Source organism: Chrysochloris asiatica, unplaced genomic scaffold, assembly GCF_000296735.1.
Source record: "Chrysochloris asiatica unplaced genomic scaffold, ChrAsi1.0 scaffold00308, whole genome shotgun sequence".
In the NCBI taxonomy this organism is placed as follows: Eukaryota; Metazoa; Chordata; class Mammalia; order Afrosoricida; family Chrysochloridae; genus Chrysochloris; species Chrysochloris asiatica.
The window spans coordinates 1769368-1770645 of NW_006408826.1; the positions used below are offsets into that span (position 1 = coordinate 1769368).

General features: G+C 42.4%; 1 protein-coding gene across 1 annotated transcript in view; it reads left to right on the top strand.

The window, feature by feature from the left end:
• The window catches only part of MCF2 (MCF.2 cell line derived transforming sequence), a 122712-nt gene extending 121653 nt beyond the window's left edge, over positions 1 to 1059 (top strand). The window contains exon 27 of the mRNA XM_006874982.1: positions 902 to 1059. Coding sequence (XP_006875044.1) covers positions 902 to 1059 — 158 coding nt within the window. The remainder of the gene's footprint in view (positions 1 to 901) is intronic.
• The last annotated feature ends 219 nt before the right edge of the window (positions 1060 to 1278 follow it).

Consider the following 1278-nt stretch of genomic DNA (forward strand, 5'->3'; position numbering starts at 1 on the left):
CTGAATGTGTCTTAATTTACATATACACCTATATAAATTTAAAGTAAGCACCTCCTATGGCCAGAGGTCTTAGGAGACTTATGAGGATGTCTGTGCAACACATGGACTCTGCCCAGTGGGAAGCATAAAGCAATGAAAAAATAATTACAAAGCAAGACGGAATGTAGTAAGTGCCGTATGAGCAATACCCCCAAAATGCAAAAGAAAGAATTTTTGTAAGCAAGGATTTTCTGTGAGAAGGGAAAGTAGTCTCCAAAATGGTATTTCACTTATTTTAAAATAAACTTAGAATATAATGTATTGCAAAATGAGCACCAACCATCCCTCCCACAGCCCTCTCTATTTATTGAACTGGGTTTGACGATTCATTACAGTGACCACACAGAACTTTGACACCATCTTCACAGTTGTGAGGTTTATTAGGGAAGTTAGCAGGCTACACTTCAGGGTCAGAAATGCTCAGGGCATAGTTCTTCCTGTCAGGACAGTGTTTCCTCTGCGGGGGCCCCAGGCAGGCCTCTCTCTGGCCCTCAACCCCTTGGCCTGGCCTCTGGCCTGCTCCAGCAATGTTACCAAGCTCTGTTGCTTTTTGCTTGACTCAGAGCAGGAGGGTTTCTGAGGCTATGAATCTTTGCAGAAGCAGGTAGCCTCATCTTTCTACCTTTTTAAATTATGTTGTTGTAGAGTACCATCAAGTCACTTCTGACTCAGCGCCTCTGTGTAGGGTTTCTGAAGAATGCCTGGAAGGTTCGAATGGCTCCCCTTGCAGTTAATAATCCACTGGCACTATATTTGGGCCATTGAAGCTTCCAGCCTTAATTATTACACGTACATTGACTTTTCTCCTTGCGGTAAACCAGCACCATTACATAACGTTGACTCTCCCTGTCTTTCCTTACAGTTTGGACCGAGGTGTCACCCTCCACAGAAACCTCTGAGGGCCCTGAGGAATGGTCAAGGGAATTTTTCTGTTCTGCTCATGCAGAACATGAAGAAGATAAGTCCCAAATGGTTAGTAATAACATGGTAAAATTTAAACCCTTGGGACAGTTGTACTGATGAAACAGGGGGCACCTATGACTAAACATCTCCATATCTTTGAGATCATCAGATCCGTTTCATGACCAAAGAGTTTGAAACAAGTCTCATTATGATCATTCCATTAGGACTTCTCCTTTGAAGTAGAATTTGTTTGCATTATGCATGAAGCCCACATTGATACTGATGAGAAAAATAATGAATTGTTCCAAGTCTCTCTCTGAATCGCACCAAGTTTCA